Source organism: Streptopelia decaocto (assembly GCF_964273445.1).
Source record: "Streptopelia decaocto genome assembly, chromosome: 18".
NCBI lineage: Eukaryota > Metazoa > Chordata > Aves > Columbiformes > Columbidae > Streptopelia > Streptopelia decaocto.
In genome coordinates this window covers 6321935-6338397 of record NC_138673.1, presented here as the reverse complement: position 1 = coordinate 6338397, position 16463 = coordinate 6321935, and the positions used below count along the sequence as shown (strand labels likewise).

Genomic DNA, 16463 nt, shown 5'->3' with positions numbered 1-16463 from the left:
CGCGACGCGCTGCCGGCAGCGGGCGGGTCGCTGCTGAGGGGAGTGGAGGAGGCCGCGGGCTGGGCCCGGCGAGCCCGGCTCTTCTGCCGTCCCTTCCGCTGTCCTCTCCGCTCTTCTCGTCACTGTCCCCTCCGCCGTCCCTGACTGCAGCTCTGGTGGCGGCGGTGAGGAAATGGAGGCTGCGGAGTCGGACGTGAGGGAGCTGAGGTGAGCGGTCAGGGGCGGCTCCGGCGTGAGGCGCGGGTCTGAGGGCGGCTTTTGTGAGGAGGGGAGAAAAGTAGCTAAGGCGTTACGTAATTAGCTCAGAATTAGCGCGATTTGTGTTTCTGCTTATTAACAGGGAGTTATACTAATTGGCGATGTTACGTAGTCGTATGGAATAGAGAAGAAAAGCTGATTTTCTGATTTGCGAGCGTCGGGACTGGAGGTGTTTCAGGGAGGCTTATTGAGTATTGTTTGGGTCCTTGGGGCTTTCCAGAGACCTACTTACGGTTAATGAGGGCAAGACCTACTGTGCTTGCTATTAATGTGTCTAGTGCCTCAAACTCCCCACATGTCGGGTGGAGGAAGAAACTTAGATAAATGTCTGGCTTCTGCTGTTATGATGTTTTGATGTTGCGTTTTGACGTTGCATCCTCACGTTGTGTCTTGTGTGGCAATAAGTTGCAGTGTCACACCCTGTGGGCTCGGTTCACTAGAGAAATCTACTTAAAGGGTGGCTGAGTAGTTGTCTATAACAGGAAAAATTAGAAAAAAGCCAAACGTGAGCATTTGCTCAAAGATCTTAAAAGTCATCTTAATGCAGTATTATAAATAGTATAAAATTCTCTGCTATTGAATTATTTTAGGGATCAGCGACACTAAGTAATGTCTTTAGTAGTTTGCTGGTGTTTAGGAATGTTTTTGCACAATATGCCCTTGCGACTGTACTCTAGTGATACTGAGAGTTCACAGACAGTTGGAGCAGAATCGTCCTCCCTTTGGTGAAGGCTTCGTGAAATCAGATGAAGTTGATGTTGCTCTGATCCCTGCTCCTTGTGCGGCCTTGGGGGATGTTGGGAGCATCAGTAAACCTCGGGGGCTGCACAATGCTGTGGATTATTTGCTTGGCAGGTGCATGTACATTCCTCATTAGTAAGTTTTTTTCCTGCAGACATAGCCACAACCTACAATGAAACTGAATTATTAGGATGTTCTTAATTTTTACAAGTATTTTTTTCTTTTAGTGTCAATTCTGTCACTGCAGGCTTTCCTGGTTTATTAGTAGTGTGGATACTGGGTATTTGGGGAATTTAATTTCTGTTAGTAATGACTGATGACTTCAATATTATTTCAGTTTTGTTTAATCATACAATTGTCTTATGAAATTTGTAACTGCAGAGGCTCCCCAAGTGACACGTCTCTGATGGCAAAATTAGACCTACAGCATGCATACCTTTCTTTTTTTGTCCTCCCTCCTGGAAATTTGCTGTAGAATAGCTTTTAGCTGACTTCAATGTGGTCTTACAAAGATAAGCTATTGATGAGAGAAATTATGGATCATTGAATTACTCTGGTATGCAAGACCGCTTTCCAGCTCTTCCACATACCTTGTGTGTCACCTTGAGCACATATTTTACTGGCCCTGATAATGGGGGTGTTTGGATTCACAACTTAACTGCCATTGTTTATAGGGTCCTTATAGGACTTTAAGATAGATTGAAAATTAACATCTTACTGTTTTTTAAGTATGTCTGACATGTAACAAGACTGGTGATAAAGTGAACCCATTTTTAGAAGCTCTGATATTGAAATTACCATCTTATAAAAAAACAATAGACAGGTCCTGTGGCGTGTAAATGTTGCAGTAGCTTTGCTTGTCTTTGGTCAGAACTGTGTATTTGTATGTTTGGGAGCTGGAGATTATATTTTTACTAGCCCACAGGTGGAGGCACATGATTGATTCAAATCAACAATAAATTCTTTTAAATCTTGAGCTTATAGAATTAACCACATTAAATCTACTATGAAGAAACAATTCACTGTGTGAGGTAGGATGTAATTGCAGGTTTTGTAACAATCCCATGAGCGTGGTGGTAATGCTACAGTTTTTTTCAGCGCTGCTGCATCTACATTTGTCTTTTGGCATTAGAAGCAATGCTGAGTTTCACACCAGTGAAAACTTGATCTAGAAGACCCTTAGCCATCTGTTTCTTTTATACTTAGGATTTTAATGGGCTGGTCCTTCAGAGTGTAGTTATTTCTTTTGAGCAAATGGCATCCTTCAGTAGCGAAGATGCATTTCAAGATTCAGCAGCCGTCTCCCTAAACGATTTAGAAAACCTGCACAACTTCCGCAGCCGTTCGGCAAGTTTCAGCAGCACAGGGTCCAGTGGCCGCTTGCAGCTCCGCCAACGAGTAGCCCAGCTCATGGCTTGTGTAGAGGACATCAGCTCGGATGATGAGATTCATGAAGAAGTGTCTCGTACTCTAGATGAAGCTTTCCTTATCTGGGGGAAAAAGCTGAAGGATAAGTGGCAAGAATTCAGGTTTTGTTCCATGTAGTTGATTTGTTTTGTGTATGCATGTGCGTTTTCTTTTCAGTTTTTGGGGATTTTTTTAATGCTAGTTAATAAATAGATTTCTGATTCACGAAACGGACAGAAAATCTTTGTTTTCTGTAGGCAGGAATACTATGGGGAGATTAGATGCTCTTAGGGTTGGTTACCTCTTCGTATTTCAACTTTAGCATTGATTTTGTGTGATTTTTGTTTCTTTGTAGACTACACATAGTTACCTGGAATGTGGGCACAGCTTCTCCACCTCCTGATGTCAGTAGTTTACTTCAGCTCAATTCAGTGGGACCAACTATGGACATGTATGTTATAGGGTAAGTATATATTAGAGAACTTGATTTGTAAGTTAATTGTGAAACCGCCAAGTCTCAACAGCTTTCTGTCTGTTTTCGGAGGACTGTGCTATGGGAATCACTGCCTAGGAGGTGGTTTAACGTTATTGCTAACAGAAGGTGAAGACTGGAGTCTTCATAATGGCCATAATAATAATCTGCTATCATGTTTTCCAGACTTTCCTGAAATTCAAAGACCTGACAGGTTATTTGTCATAACATATCTTGAGTCTAACATTGTCTAAAACTCTCTCATCAGGTGTATCTAAGCTCCTTTAACTTTGCTTTTTCTCAGTGATAGATGTGTTAGATCTGTGGATGGATTAAACTACTTGTAAGTGAGAAACTGAACAGCAAGAAACTTCTCACTTATGCTGAGAGAGATTTGTTAGGATGTTGTGGTCTGTGCTTTGAAAAGGTTATATGAATTCTGTCAAAACCAAGTGATCCAATGTGAGTAATCTTGATGTATTCAGCTTACAGGAGGTGAACTCCAGAATCACAAACTTTCTGTCTGACTTGGCATTTGATGATCCATGGAGCATTTTTTTCATGACTGTATTGGCTCCCTTGGGATATATCAAGGTAATTGTTTACATGTCTTAAGTGTTACAGCAGTGAAGGAAAATGTCTTTCCCAGCTTCATGCAATATTGGCAACTGTATTGCGATGCTTCTAATGCAGGCTGCCTAAGTACCCGCTTTCACTAGAAATATCCAAAACAATGGCAATGATATTCATTAAGCTTGGTAAGTTTTCCCGCTCCCCCCCAACCCCCTGCCTCGCCCCGACTTGTTTGCAGGTGAAAATAAATTGCAAATATGTAAAAGGGGATTTTAGTGGGTATATGTGGGAGACAGCCCCTGCCCTGTTGCTGTCGGGCAGAGGTAGGGGACAGAAAAGATTATGAGGGTTGGAAGCTATTTCCAGTTCGGGCCGTGGGCAACTCCCCTTCCTACCTGCTTTGCTTTCCCAAGTGCCCCTCCGTAATAGGTTTGAGGCCCTGGATCTTGAAGAGGAGGTAGGTGAGCATCCTTACAGCTAAACTGAGGGAGTGCGGTCTGGATGACCGGGTAGTGAGGTGGACTGCAAACTGGCTGAAGGGAAGAAGCCAGAGAGTTGTCAATGGGGCAGAGTCCAGTTGGAGGCCTGTATCTAGTGCAGTGCCTCAGGGGTCAGTACTGGGGCCTGTATTATTCATCAGTGATTTGGACAAAGGAATAGAGTGTACTATCAGCAAGTTTGCTGATGACACCAAGCTGGGAGGAGTGACTGACACGCCAGAAGGCTGTGCTGCCATCCAGAGACCTAGGCAGGCAAGAGAATTGGGCAGGGAACAATTTAATGAAATATAACAGGGGCAAGTGTAGAGTCTTGTATCTGTGTAGGAACAACCCCAGATTCCAGTATAAGTTGGGGCATGACCTATTAGAGAGCAGCGTAGGGGAAAGGGACCTGGCGGTCCTGGGGACAGCAGGATGACCATGAGCCAGCACTGGGCCCTTGTGGCCAGGAAGGCCAATGGCATCCTGGGGTGGATTAGAAAGGAGGTGGTTAGTAGGTCAGAGAGGTTCTCCTGCCCCTCTACTCTGCCCTGGTGAGACCACATCTGGAATATTGTGTCCAGTTCTGGGCTCCTCAGTTCCAGAAGGACAGGGAACTGCTTAGTAGTTGTGCCATTCCTTTAACTGTAATTAAATAAAACAAAGGACCCATTGGGAATTATAAAAAGAAAAAAAAAAAAACATCGTTCATTCTTGTGTAAGTTATTGCTGATAAACATTCAAAATCTGGCTGTGGGCTGACATTCAGGCCCTGTATACAGACAGAAAGAATTCCTAGTGGTATGCATGGTTGATTTTGAATTCTAATTTATAAGTGTGGCACTTCGGACGAGCTAATGAATGGATGCTGCCACCTAATGGTTTTCAGCAGGACTTGATTAGCTCTAGTAATAAGAAGGGACTGTCAGGCCAGGTCAAAATCAGCACAGGCAGTGACCATTATGTCTTTCGTCTCTTTTCCAGCTCTCGTCCGTTCGCATGCAGGGGTTACTGCTGCTGATCTTTGTGAAACACGTCCACCTTCCCTTCATACGGGACATTCACACCCAGTACACGCGCACAGGCCTCTATGGATACTGGGTAAGGAAGGATCTGAGACTCGATCGCCCTGGTTACTTCTGCCTTGGTGGTGGGTGCCTCTCAGTGGTTTCATGGTGGGAGAGAGGATATATGGTTTACTTAAAAATTAATAAACAGACAGTGAGATTCACTTGTTTGAACCTTGCATGCAAGCATGCAGCACAGACCATAATTTTACCAGCTTATTTGCTGCTATACAACAGCTTACGTAGGAAGAAATTGTATTCATTTAAATCTAAACAGCAATATTTAAAATGTATAGGTGGTGGTAATAGTTACATTTGCAGGTGTTGACTGGAAATGTAACTTTAGAAAATGTTGTTAATCTTCGGTACCAGGGGAACAAAGGAGGAGTCACTGTTCGCATGTCCCTCTATGGTCATACAATGTGTTTCATGAACTGCCACTTGCCTGCTCACATGGAGAATGCAGAACAGCGAGTGGATGACTTTGAGAAAATTCTGGAAATGCAGTTTGAAGGAGAGAATATTCCAAGTACCTTGGATCATGAGTGAGTTGTTCAGACCCTATTCTGTCTGTATTGTTTTTATCTGTTATATGGTAAAGTTGTGCACTGAAGAGTTTTGGTGTTTTCATCCATTGTTTTTATTTTAAATCTCTTTTCACCCTTGACCCAGAATCCTGGGAGAAAAAGATAACCTGAAAGATTGAGGTCTATTTTGCAAGACTGTTCTCTTCCAGTCTTAAATTACGTTAAATTTGTTAGCATACGTACTGCACAGCTTTGGTTCCTTAATTCTGAAGGAATCATTTGTATGTTCCATTGTTTTCATGTGTTGGAGTCTAAATATGGGTTGAAAAAAACATTGATAGAACACCCAATATGTATCCTTGCTTTGCTAAGGCCCTGAACCAGAGCTCTGAGTTAGTGGATTAACGTAACCAATTGTTACATAGGTCATTAATTTTGTCAATTACTTTACCTACTGTTAAAGTTTAATTTTAGATGTGTCTGTAATAGAGATGTAAGTCATTAGGAGACTCAGGATAAGTTAATACCCAGGCAGTAATGAGCAAACATGAGAATGCAAGGGACTTAATTTACTATTTCAAGTCCTTTTTTTTTTTTAAGTGTTCTCTTCTGGTTTGGAGATCTAAATTTCCGAATAGCAGATTATGGGATTCATTTTGTCCGAGAATCAATAAATAACAAACGTTACAATCTCTTGTGGGAAAAGGACCAGGTATGTTGTCTTAATCTGTTTGGGTTTTTTTTTTTTTTTTTTTTTTTTGTTGGTTTGTTTTATTTTGTTTTTAATGCATACAAATACAACAGTAGTTACCATTACCTCTTGAGTTTCTAATTCCTGTTAAAGAACACAAATTCAGAGTAGTCATGAAGAGGAGCAGATTCAGCTGTTCAGTCTCTCACTTCTCAGTCATAAGCCCCAAATAATGGCCAACATTTTCTGCTTTTGTTTAGTTTCTTACTCATTTGCAATTCTCATGTTTGACTGAAGCTTTCTTTGAGCTTCGTGGCTTGTGAATTGTTCCGTGCTGTAATTTCTTCTCCTTTTTATTTCTCCCAAGAATGATTTTTAAGAGGAACTTATTATGGAATTTGTTTTGAGTAAATTGCTACAAAACTTTTAAACTGATCGTGTCAGGATTTCTGGCAATAACAGAGGCCCTTCTGCATTTACCTTTCCAAGTATGTTGTACTGACCGAGATGTGAAATTCTACTTGAAGATGCTTTCTCAGCTCCTTTCCCAATTACTCTTTGCATTCTGATTTTTAAATATAATCTTTAAAAGTTTTTTTTTTTTAATTTCTGCAGTTAAACATGGCAAAAAAGGAGGAAGCATTTCTTCGGGAATTCATAGAGGGTCCTCTGCAGTTTAAACCCACCTACAAGTTTGACCTTTATTCAGATGTGTATGATACAAGGTAAAAGCATAACAAGAGGAGTTTAGACACGGAATATTAGAGTGAATGCAGTGCTTGATTAAATATCACTTTAGTAAGCAAACCTGAATTTTCTGAATTTACCAGTTAACTGGGGCTGTTGCACTATTCTATTAGACTCATTCAGTCGTCACATCTGAATAAATGAATATTTCTGACTGAAGAAGCCTCAGTCTGCAGACTGCATGGGGGAAGTAGTGAAACAGCCCAGCTTTCTTTTTGGAAAGACTAGATTAACAGAATAAACCAGTGCTTGTTTAAATCACTTCTTATTTTGTTCTGTAATACTACAAGTGCCCATTGGTTCCTAGAAGTGAGCAAAAGGAAAAAAGTAATTGCTATTTGTTTTCCTTCTTTGTTTAAGCCTTCTGTTTGATACTGCTGGTATTTGAAAATAAATGTAAATGTGTCTTTATAAATTATTTTATGTTGAAAATGGAGTAGCTTAAGTTTCCAAAGTTTTTATCTGATACTAAAATTTGTTGTTAAGTGTTAGTCTTATGTTTTGACAGATGGATAAGTTCTTGTCCAAACAGGGCCTTTGTATTGACCTTTTTTTTTACTTCCAGAGAACAGAAGTCCCTGTTTTGGTTTAAGTAAGAAGAAAACTTTCTGGATTTCATAGATTTGTAAATATTTCAGAATCAAAACAATGCTCCTGCTGAGCTTTTGATTTGATTTTTGTGAAATATTTGAAAATCAGATGACAACTGATTTTCTTCAGGGATTTTCTGAACCTGTCTGAAAGCTGTAGTGTTGTCTGCTCTGCTGTTGCACTTCATATTCATTTGTTTATGCATGTGGATCCAAAGACATTTTGCTCCCTAAATGAGTGTGAAGACATAAAATGGGACCAGCAATAAACCCAGCTAACAAAAAATACTTATAATAATCCAAACCTAGACATTATAAGAATTATTCTTAGCCCAATGGTCTGTACTGGCTCCTTTAAAGGACAAAAAGTATGCTTACACATACTGTGTGCATTCTGTTGCTGTTAAAGCTAGCAGAAGTATTTTGGTTGGATGCAGGGTCATCGGTAGACCTCAAGGCAAGCACCCTTGAAAAGTGTGCTTTATATGATGCACATGGTATTTTGTTATCTCTGATACTTTCTCAGTGTGGATTTTGAGGTTTTGTTTCCCATCTAATATGCCGTTTTCTCTAAAATAGTGAGTGTATTAACTCAAGCTGTTCTTTTGGTATTTTCTTGCACAGCAGAGCAGACATATGGCAGCCCATAAAGATTTCTGTCGGTTTATATAATTACTGGAGTAAGTGGGATACAGCCCTTTAGTCATTTAAAATCTTTCCACCTTATTAAAGATGCATCAGACTTGGATATGGGAAAGGGTAAACCAAAAGTACCTTGAATATTGAACTAAATGGCATTTCCAGTTTATGATGATTTTGATAATCAAATTTATTAAACTGACAGTTTTCCTTACACATCCTGCTCATTAACTTTTATAATTCAATCCAGTCCATTCTAATTCCTCTTCCATACGGTATGATCTTTTCTCCATTTCACTCTGAAGGAATACATCCATATAGAGAGTTACACAGAATGACAGAATGTTAGGGATTGGAAGGGACCTCGAGAGATCATCTAGTCCATTCCCCCTGCCGGCGCAGGAACACCTAGATGAGGTTACACAGGAAGGTGTCCAGGTGGGTTTGAATGTCTCCAGAGTAGGAGACTCCACAACCTCCCTGGGCAGCCTGGTCCAGTGTCTGTCACCCTTACTGAGAAGAAGTTTCTTGCTCCCTCAGCCTTTCCTCATAAGGGAGATGCTCCACTCCCTTCATCATCTTTGCCCTGCACTGGACTCTCTCCAGCAGTTCCCTGTCCTTCTGGAACTGAGGAGCCCAGAACTGGACACAATATTCCAGATGTGGTCTCACCAGGGCAGAGTAGAGGGGCAGGAGAACCTCTCTGGACCTACTGACCATCCCCCTTCTAATCCACCCCAGGATGCCATTGGCCTTCCTGGCCACAAGGGCCCAGTGCTGGCTTGTGGTCATCCTGCTGTCCACCAGGACCCCCAGGTCCCTTTCCCCTACGCTGCTCTCTAACAGGTCATTCCCCAACTTATACTGGAACCTGGGGTTGTTCCTGCCCAGATGCAAGACTCTACACTTGCCCTTGTTATATTTCATTAAATTGTTCCCTGCTCAATTCTCCAGCCTGTCCAGGTCTCTGGATGGCAGCACAGCCTTCTGGCGTGTCAGCCACTCCTCCCAGCTTGGTGTCTCTGAAATCTGATGACAGTTTGATGTTCAGCACAGTTGCAGGCACAGCTTTCTTGATTATGGAATTTTTCCTATGTCTTGCTTAACTTTGTGCCCCTTTTCTCAGAATAACTGTACATTTCATGTTTGGGGCAGTTGCTGTATTATCTCAGTATTCTTGCATGTTTTTATAGAGCATTTTAGGAGAAAGTATCATTTCCTGTACGAAGCCAACTAACCCATTGAATTTCCCTTCTCCCCTTCATTTTACTCCTCTTTCAGAAACCTGTGAAACTTTTTTGTGGTAAATGGAGTGGAGTTCAAATTAAGGAAACCTTGGTTGTAAAGCATATTGAACAGAGTTGTAAAATGAAGCTTGGATGTGATCACCTTCTTCTATTAATATGTATCTGACAGTCTTTCAACTTTGAGTAGATTTTGCACAGTATTCTTAGCTTTTGGCAACTGTTTTTCTTCTCATTTCACTTCTATCTTACACTTTTGCAGTGAGAAGAAAAGAAAGCCGGCGTGGACTGATAGAATTCTTTGGAGAGTGAAAAATCTCTGCAAGCATGCAGCAAAAGAAGGCGAATTCTCTGAAGAAGAACAGACGATTTCTGTTACTTTGAATAACTATATCAGTCACATGAGCTATGGCATCAGTGATCACAAACCTGTTACAGGAACTTTTGGGCTTGAGGTGCTGTCCCAGTTATGTTAAGAAAAAGTTTACTAAGTCTTGCTTTACAGAAATTCATAAGCCTTGTGTTTCATTCTTTTTATAGTGAAGGCAGCAAATTGCTTTCATGTTATTTCCATACAGTTAAAAATCATACAGCAGGTGTGGCAGAGAATAACTTGGAAAGAACAAATGAAAGAATGGCAGCCTTGACTTTAAATTCTGTTTTTTTGCCTAGTTGAAGCCTCTTGTGTCAAATCCTTTGGTCACGCTGCATCCGGTGGGTGAGTGGAGCACGGAACATGATGTTCTGATCAGCTATTCTGCAGTGCCTGAATTCCAGAGCAGCGCTTGGGACTGGATTGGACTCTTCAAGGTAACATTACTGCCTCGAGGCTCTTTAACCAGGATGGTGAATATGACTGGAGGGGATAGCTGATAGTCTTCTGCCGTAGGACATCATGATTCTTGCTGGTGCAAAACTCTTTGATATAGTTGTGTATCCTTGCCTCACATTAGTTTCTGCTGCTGACAGTTTGGTTGCGTAGCATGCGAGCAGTTTTGAGCTCTTTAAATTAAAAAAAAATTAAACCAAATTATTTGTGCTTGCCCCCACAGTGTTTTGATCGTAAAAATGAAGTGTTTTAGTTACTTCAGTGAAGTAGTAAACATCTCTCTCACATCTTTCAGTTTTCCATGCAGTGTGATTTTTGTTTCCTTCAGAAGGCTGATAGTTCGTGTCTTTCTTTGCAGGTGGCTTTCAGGCATGCGAACGACTATGTTACTTATGCTTGGGTAGAAGATGATGAAATTTCTTCTAACGAAGACAGTAAACAAGTAAGCCAACTATATTTCTTACTAATCTGGGGCAGAGTCTAGTTGGAGGCTGTATCTAGTGGAGTGCCTCAAGGGTCAGTACTGGGGCCTATATTATTCAATATATTAATCAATGATTTGGAAGAGGGAATAGAGTGTACTATAGAGTGTACTATCAGCAAGTTTGCTGATGACATGAAGCTGGGAGGAGTGGCTTGCCAGCCCTTGCCAGCCTGCTCCTTAATTTTCACCCACAGACTCTCAACTCGCTCCTCATCTGTGCCTGAACAATACTCAATACATTGTAGTTGCTCTCTCACATAAAGAACAACTCCACCACCACGCCTGACTGGCCTGTGTTTCCTGAAAAGGACATAGCCACCCATGACCACATTCCAGTCGTGTGCTGTCCCACCGTGTCTCCGTAATTGCCACTAGGTCATAATCTCCTGCCCTAACACAGGTTTCTAACTCCTCCTGCTTATTCCCCATGCTGCACGCATTGGTGTACTGGCATTTCAGAGAGCGAGCTGAGCACACCGATTTCACCCCAGGGGTATGGGAGGCCTCCCAGCCTTCATGAACTCTAGAGTGATGCCCTACTGATGCAAGCCCAGCTACAACCCCATCCCGCTTCGAGTCTAGTTTAAAGCTCTCCAAATGAGGCCTGCTAATTCCTGTCCCAGAATCCTTTTGCCCCGGCGAGATAAACCTTTCCCACGTATCACTGTTTGGACTGGTGTCTTGTAAAATCAGCCGTTATCAAAGAACCCAAAGCCTTGCCTGTAGCACCAGTCCTGTAGCCAATTGTTTACAGACTGAATTTTTCTATTCCCTCCCATATCATCACCCAAAACTGGAAGGAGGGAAGAGAAAATCACTTGAGCCCCAGACTCTTTTACCATCCGTCCCAAGGCCTTGAAATCTTTTTTCAATCCCCTCAGAGTGCAGGATGCAGCTTCCTCCCCATCTGTCTGGAAGATCAGCAGTGAGTAGTAGTCCGTTGGGTGCACCAGGTTGGGGAGCGTCCTGGTGATGTCCCAGGACGGTGTGAGGCTGGTAGCGGCCCCCCGGCACGCTGGGCCTGGGGCTTCTTGACGTCGGGTTGCTTGGGAATGCAGCCCAAAGCGGGTGCTAAACTCCATCTAAGGCTAAATACCGGCCAGGAAATTGCCCATTGCCTATTCTTATTTGTGCTGACAGGTTTACATGAGTGCTGCAGAAATACCTGATATGGGAGGAGAATTTTTGCTTTGTTATTACAGCAAAAATTTGCAGTCAATAGTTGGTATCAGCCAGCCTTTTCAGGTAATATATTTGGAAGCTTTGATTTATGTTTATGTGATTTTTATGTCTTTTGCTTTCACATGCATCTGAATGTAAGTGTGTGCAGCTGTGTTAATCCTGGGGCAAGTGGCCGCAGAAGTAATTGCAAAAAGGATATGTTCTGGCTAACATCCCATAAAATAATTTGCTGATATGCTAAAAGACTCTGAGTAGCCACTTTTGCAACATGTTGTAATGAAATAAGACAGGTTTATCTCTCTCAGCTTTCATTTTTGGAATGTCAGGCTCTGTCAGTTAGGTCCCTAGTTTCTGTAAAGATGAGAACTCAAATGCTGCCAAGTTTCTGACAGATTGTGAGTTCTTTGTGCTTTATTCTGTGGTGGATCTGCACAGAAGTGCTTCCCGTATACTTAGCCATTTGAATTTGGGAAAGACAAGACAGCTGGAACTCAAGTTATTTGTTTAACAGGCTTCTTTGCCTAATTTCTGAAAGGGTGACTTAACCCACACAGGCCAGCTGAAGTGACCGAGCATTGCTACTTCTAAACAAGCACTTTTTGCCAAAATAATTTTGTTTGTGTGTAATATTCCATGCTGTCATGGCTGTGCTAATACGTTACAGAATGATTGAAATGGAAGTTCTCCATTGTTGTTGGATGAAAGGGTTTTAGAAGACGGTGAAACTCTGTTAGCTTAGGGGATGCACTTAATGAAAGTTACTGGTTGCTATATCTCAGTGATACTGTACATATTTTGCTTGGTGACAAACACTGCAGAGTCCAGTATTTCTGTTGTCTCTGAGCTTAATACTCGCTACAAACTCTGCAGGATGGTTGTCAGTTCTATGTGGATACAACACATCATATGTTTTGCATGACAGTTAATGTTTCCATATGAGTTAAATGTTTTTTTTACTAGTTTTTTTTAGTTCATAATTGCTGCATAGTTGCATCACTTCTAATTTTCTCAGTTTCTACCAAGTATGTAAGACATCTTTATATAATGGTGTATTGATAGTATAGAGCAACAGTGTTTCTGAATGTGTTAATTTGTTTTTAAACTACTTTTTTCTAGATTCAGCCTAACAGAACATTAATAGAAAAGGATCTGACACAGGAAGACAACAGTTGGATGCAGACACCTGACAATCTGGAAACACATAATGAGTTCTGAAGGCAGAAAGGGCATTTAGTGGTCCTAAGTCAGGAGTCAGATGATCCTTTATGTCTTAGTGATTATAAGCTTTTACTCTTAGAAGATGGAGTAAGACAGTGCAAGTAAGACAGGTAGGATTGTTCAGAAACTTTGTAAGCTCATAGAAGATAATTTATTGTGGAAACAGATATTTTTATTCTTATGGAGAGAGAAACTCTCTTGCACTGGATGAGAACCGTAAAAATAGCATTTAATGAATGGTGTATGTTTTAAGGTGATAGACATTTCTAATCCAATGATTTAACGTAAGCTGCGATCTGCAATAGATTTTTAGGATTGCTTTTTTTTTTTTTGTAGAGGATATTTTATTTACAATACTATATTTACTATACTGTAGCCACTTAGTCACTGATTTCCAAATTTTGAGTTTAAATGAAGTTATTTTAAAAAATATTTATTAGATATAGCTATTTATCCTGTTTTAAAATTGTATTTGACTTTCAAATCGTAGAATCATTTTGGTTGGAAGAGACCCTCAGGATCATTGAGTCCAGTCATTAACCTGACTCTGGCACTAAACCATGTCCCTAAGAACCTAATTACCTTTTGGAAAACACACGTGGCAACAAGTCACATTAAAACAAAATCTTAGGAGCATGTATATTTTTCCTTTGGTAGTAGACCCTTTTCTTCATGCCATTTGGAGGATTTTCCATTTCTCACTTTTCCAGATTGAGATACATTTAGTAAACCACATTTTTCCTGATTTTAAAAATTTATTCTTCTTTTATAAAACAGTTTAGCAATTTGCCTATTGTGTTTCTCCCTCTGATTTTAAGAAGGTAAAATAAAAACACTTGTATAGTAGTCCCTGGCTCAGAGTTAATGAGCATCCCACAATTTCTGAAATAAATTGCTTAATTTGAGAAATGCTTTAGCATAGGTGAGCAGACCATGGTTCATGAAGCACTTGTTGAAAATGAGCTAATGATCATGGTACTAATGCAGATTGCTTTCTGTTGTTGTATCGAATTTGGAAAGCTAAACCCAAATTTAAGTACTTCCCTGATACCATCCTGTCACATAATTGCTACACTTAATACAGAGACGATATGTATTATAAATGAGGAATTTCACTGCAACAGATTCTTTCTTATGGCAGAACCTGTGCTATCAAAATTGTAAATCTCTTCCATTTATAGCAATTGGTCAGCAGAATTTCTGGTTTTCTAGAGGTGCTTAGACCTTAATGTATCCTGTGCACTTGAGGGTAGAAATAGGATAAAAGAAACATTATGTACCTTGAAAAACCTGAAAGGTAGTTAGCTTCAGAAATGGTTTTGTTTCTTGAGGAAATGGAGATGTTTGGAAAAGATGGGAAGAGGCACCAGCATTCCTCAGAATCCCAGACTGCAGTGCCAGAAAAGCGCAGTCGTAAGTCTCCCGTGCTCTAGACACACAGCTGTGAGCTCCCTACTGTGTGTGGTAAGTAAAGTTAGTTACTCATCACTGGCATGTTGGTTATGGATAGAAAGGAGAAAATTTGATTTAGGTGGAAGAGCAAAGCAAAGGATGTTGGTGTGTTTATGCTGGAATATCGCTTCAGAACTGAATGGCTTCTTTTTTTGCTCTTTTTCTCACAGCCTTAGTTTTTTCAGGATTCTTTTGAGATAGAAAGTTAACACTTTGATATGTCATTTGTTTTGCAGTTATTTGCTTATATCAGTCACTGTATAAAATCTTCTGGGGTCCAGGCATCTTTGTATACTGTGGAAATGATAACATAGGTTAACTGGTTGGATAGTTGCCATGTGGGGTTTAAGAACACTTAGCCTCTGTAGAGTTTATTTAGTTGCATCTCAGCTTATTTTGGTGTTGGGAACTGTTTCCAGTCGTGAGTAGTGAGGGCAGGTTCAGAGGACACAGTGTTCATTGCATGGATTAAAACCGCCTCAAGGTTTACAGTTTGTACATTCCTATTACATGTGGAACAGTATTAGAGACATTTTTCACATTTGTATTAGTCTTACAGAATTTATTTTGCACTAAATCTTTCAGATAGGTGACTTTTGCTGGCAATTAGGGCATCAGACAAATCCGTATTCCATTGCAAAGAGCTTGCAGTTCTTGAGTTGTACTCGGTTTCTGATTTTGCTCGTGTAACTATTACCATACTCCATGCGGGGAGATTCCGTGGGGAGCTCCAAGAACAGTGGCCTTTGAATTCCAGACCACAGCTGGCGATTTATTGTGGACCAAGATCCAGTTTCTTCTAATCAGGGTGCATCTGCTGTTCATGAGCAGCTCAGAGGGGGAGCCATACAGCCGCTTTACATGGGCAAGAAACTCAAGATCCTTAATGTTGTGTGAGCTGATAAACCCTCTCAATCACTGGACATAGAAGCTGCATTTTGTAAACTAATCCTTTGAACCAAGGACTTCACTGAAAATGCCCACAGCAGCTGTGATCGAATCTGCTGGTGTGTTAGTAGGATGCTGCACAGAACTGTACACTTAAGCATTATGCACACAGTAGCACTTTTGTTTACTACTGTTACCTATGGTAGCTTTTCAGACTCTTCTTTGACTTGAAATGATGCAATTTCTGATGAAATTTATATTTCTTAAAACACCTTTAATTGGATGTTATAATCACTGGAAATGTTTTTATACTCATGTGTCTTCTTTTCATGTACCACTAAAATAAATCCTGGCAGTGAAGTGTTCTACATGGCTTCTGTTAATTTGACAACAAAGACATTGGTTTGGGTGGGAAGGATGACTTTGTACATAGTAACGTTTCTCCAAGGAACTTTGGTCATATTTAATGCACAGATACGATGGTATTTTAGAACAGAAATATGTCAGTAATAACATATGCAATAGGGCTTTGACCAGCAAAAAAGGTCAAGGACAAATACTATTTTTCTTTTGGACAATGCAGGCTTAGTTGTTTTTTCTTCTATTTAAGTGAATCCAGTATTAAATGGACTTCTGTTTTGGATTTTCTGTTCCCTCTCCCCCATTGAGGAGGTTTTGACATTTTCCTTGTAAAAATGCTCAAGCCACTTAAATTGCTTTCTTAATTTTTAAGAACAGGTTCTTCTAATTTCACTTTTTTCACAGTGTGAATTGAGGTGTCTTATTTTGTCTTTGTGAAAGATCTGCTACATTATCTTTTGTGTTATAAATTTTGTATGTTTTAATATAAATTTGCTATCAAAGAATTTCCATTGAATGGTAACTTTTCATAATTCCCTGCTATTACAGAATTTATTTTAAAGTAGAAAATATGTCCACCAAGGAACGTTGTCCAGTATAGTCTTATTTAACTTC

General features: G+C 40.4%; 1 protein-coding gene across 2 annotated transcripts; it reads left to right on the top strand.

Moving 5' to 3' along the window:
- The first annotated feature begins 31 nt into the window (after nucleotides 1-31).
- On the top strand, nucleotides 32-15853 carry INPP5K (inositol polyphosphate-5-phosphatase K). Of its 2 annotated transcripts, XR_014185655.1 has the most exons (13): nucleotides 32-207; nucleotides 2762-2869; nucleotides 3364-3472; nucleotides 4915-5031; nucleotides 5370-5542; nucleotides 6125-6236; nucleotides 6831-6940; nucleotides 9698-9890; nucleotides 10108-10245; nucleotides 10623-10706; nucleotides 11889-11993; nucleotides 13047-13258; nucleotides 14480-15853. XR_014185655.1 is itself a non-coding variant. In XM_082068581.1 (12 exons), exons 1-12 carry the CDS (start codon nucleotides 173-175, stop codon nucleotides 13143-13145), a joined length of 1383 nt encoding a protein of 460 aa, XP_081924707.1. In that variant the 5' UTR covers nucleotides 32-172; the 3' UTR covers nucleotides 13146-15853. The 2 variants fall into 2 exon arrangements, 1 of the variants encoding a protein (XP_081924707.1); XM_082068581.1 differs by having other exon boundaries at nucleotides 13047-15853.
- Nucleotides 15854-16463: the final 610 nt, after the last annotated feature.